General features: G+C 37.5%; 1 protein-coding gene across 1 annotated transcript; it reads left to right on the forward strand.

Moving 5' to 3' along the window:
• LOC148240142 (uncharacterized) lies at window positions 1-459 on the forward strand. Its single transcript, XM_088212082.1, has one exon. The coding sequence runs from the start codon at window positions 1-3 to the stop codon at window positions 457-459; it is 459 nt and encodes a 152-aa protein (XP_088068208.1).
• The last annotated feature ends 684 nt before the right edge of the window (window positions 460-1143 follow it).

Here is a 1143-nt window from a genome sequence, read left to right on the forward strand (position 1 = left end):
ATGGATATGGTGGATGGCGTGGCATCGTTGTCGATCGTAGAAGAGGAGGATGGGGGCTGGGACTTAATTGAACTTGTCCCTAAACAACAAGAGTTGTATGACCTCTGTTTTGTGGGAAGATTCCTAACAGAAGCGGTTGTGAAGTTTGAACTAATGAAGAATACACTGGCAAACCTGTGGAGGCCGATAGGGGCAGTAAATGTTATAGATCTCTGTTTTGGCTATTGCTTGTACAGATTTTTCAACGAAGTGGATATCCAAAGAGTGCTCAATAGAGGGCCATGGACTTTTAATAACCACTTGTTGGTTGTGCACCACCTTAAGGAGGGAGAATATCTAAAGAAAGTTATTCACACAAGCCTCTTCTGGGTGCAGATTCACTCACTCCCGTCGGGCGATGTATCGAGGACAATAGCTAGGCAGTTTGGAAACCTGTTGGGGGGGCTTTATGGACCATGACACACGTTGTCTTCTATGGTTGGGATGGGGGATTGTTTATGGAATCGGGTGGCCATTGATGTTTGAAAGCCTCTATTCAGAAGAAAGAGGCTTAACCTGAGAAATGGGGAATCAACATTTGTAATCTTCAAATACAAACGCCAGCCTTTATCCTTATTCCTGTGCGATTGGTTGGGGCATTCAGAATCTTTTTACAAACTCCACATCCATTCCAGTGCAGCAGAGGTGGGATGAGTCCTTCTGTGCAAATCCCCCATGGAATCCCGCTCTGACGAGCAGATGGTTATGGGATGAACAAGGGAAAAAACTAACAGAATCATGGGCGAATATCCCAGCAAGTATCTCGAGGATAGGGGGAAGGAAGAAAGAGACGAGTATCTCGGCTAAAGTGGGAAAGAAGGGAGATTCTTCAAATTTTTATTAAAAAATATAAATTTATACATTTTATTAATTATATATTACTTATCCAACAATAATAACACAACTTATGAATAATAATATATAGAATGTATAGTTTATAGTCCAAACTATAAATTCAACTTTTATAGATAATGGTGAAAGTACAAATGATTTATCTAAAAATACTAAACATTGATAACTTTATATTTAATTAAATTGTAAAATGTAAAAATAATTTTTAAGAAATAAAAATTAATTTTATGTAAAATTAAAATAAAAAAATTT

Source organism: Carica papaya, chromosome 9, assembly GCF_054855325.1.
Source record: "Carica papaya isolate Zhongbai chromosome 9, ASM5485532v1, whole genome shotgun sequence".
Classification (NCBI taxonomy): Eukaryota; Viridiplantae; Streptophyta; class Magnoliopsida; order Brassicales; family Caricaceae; genus Carica; species Carica papaya.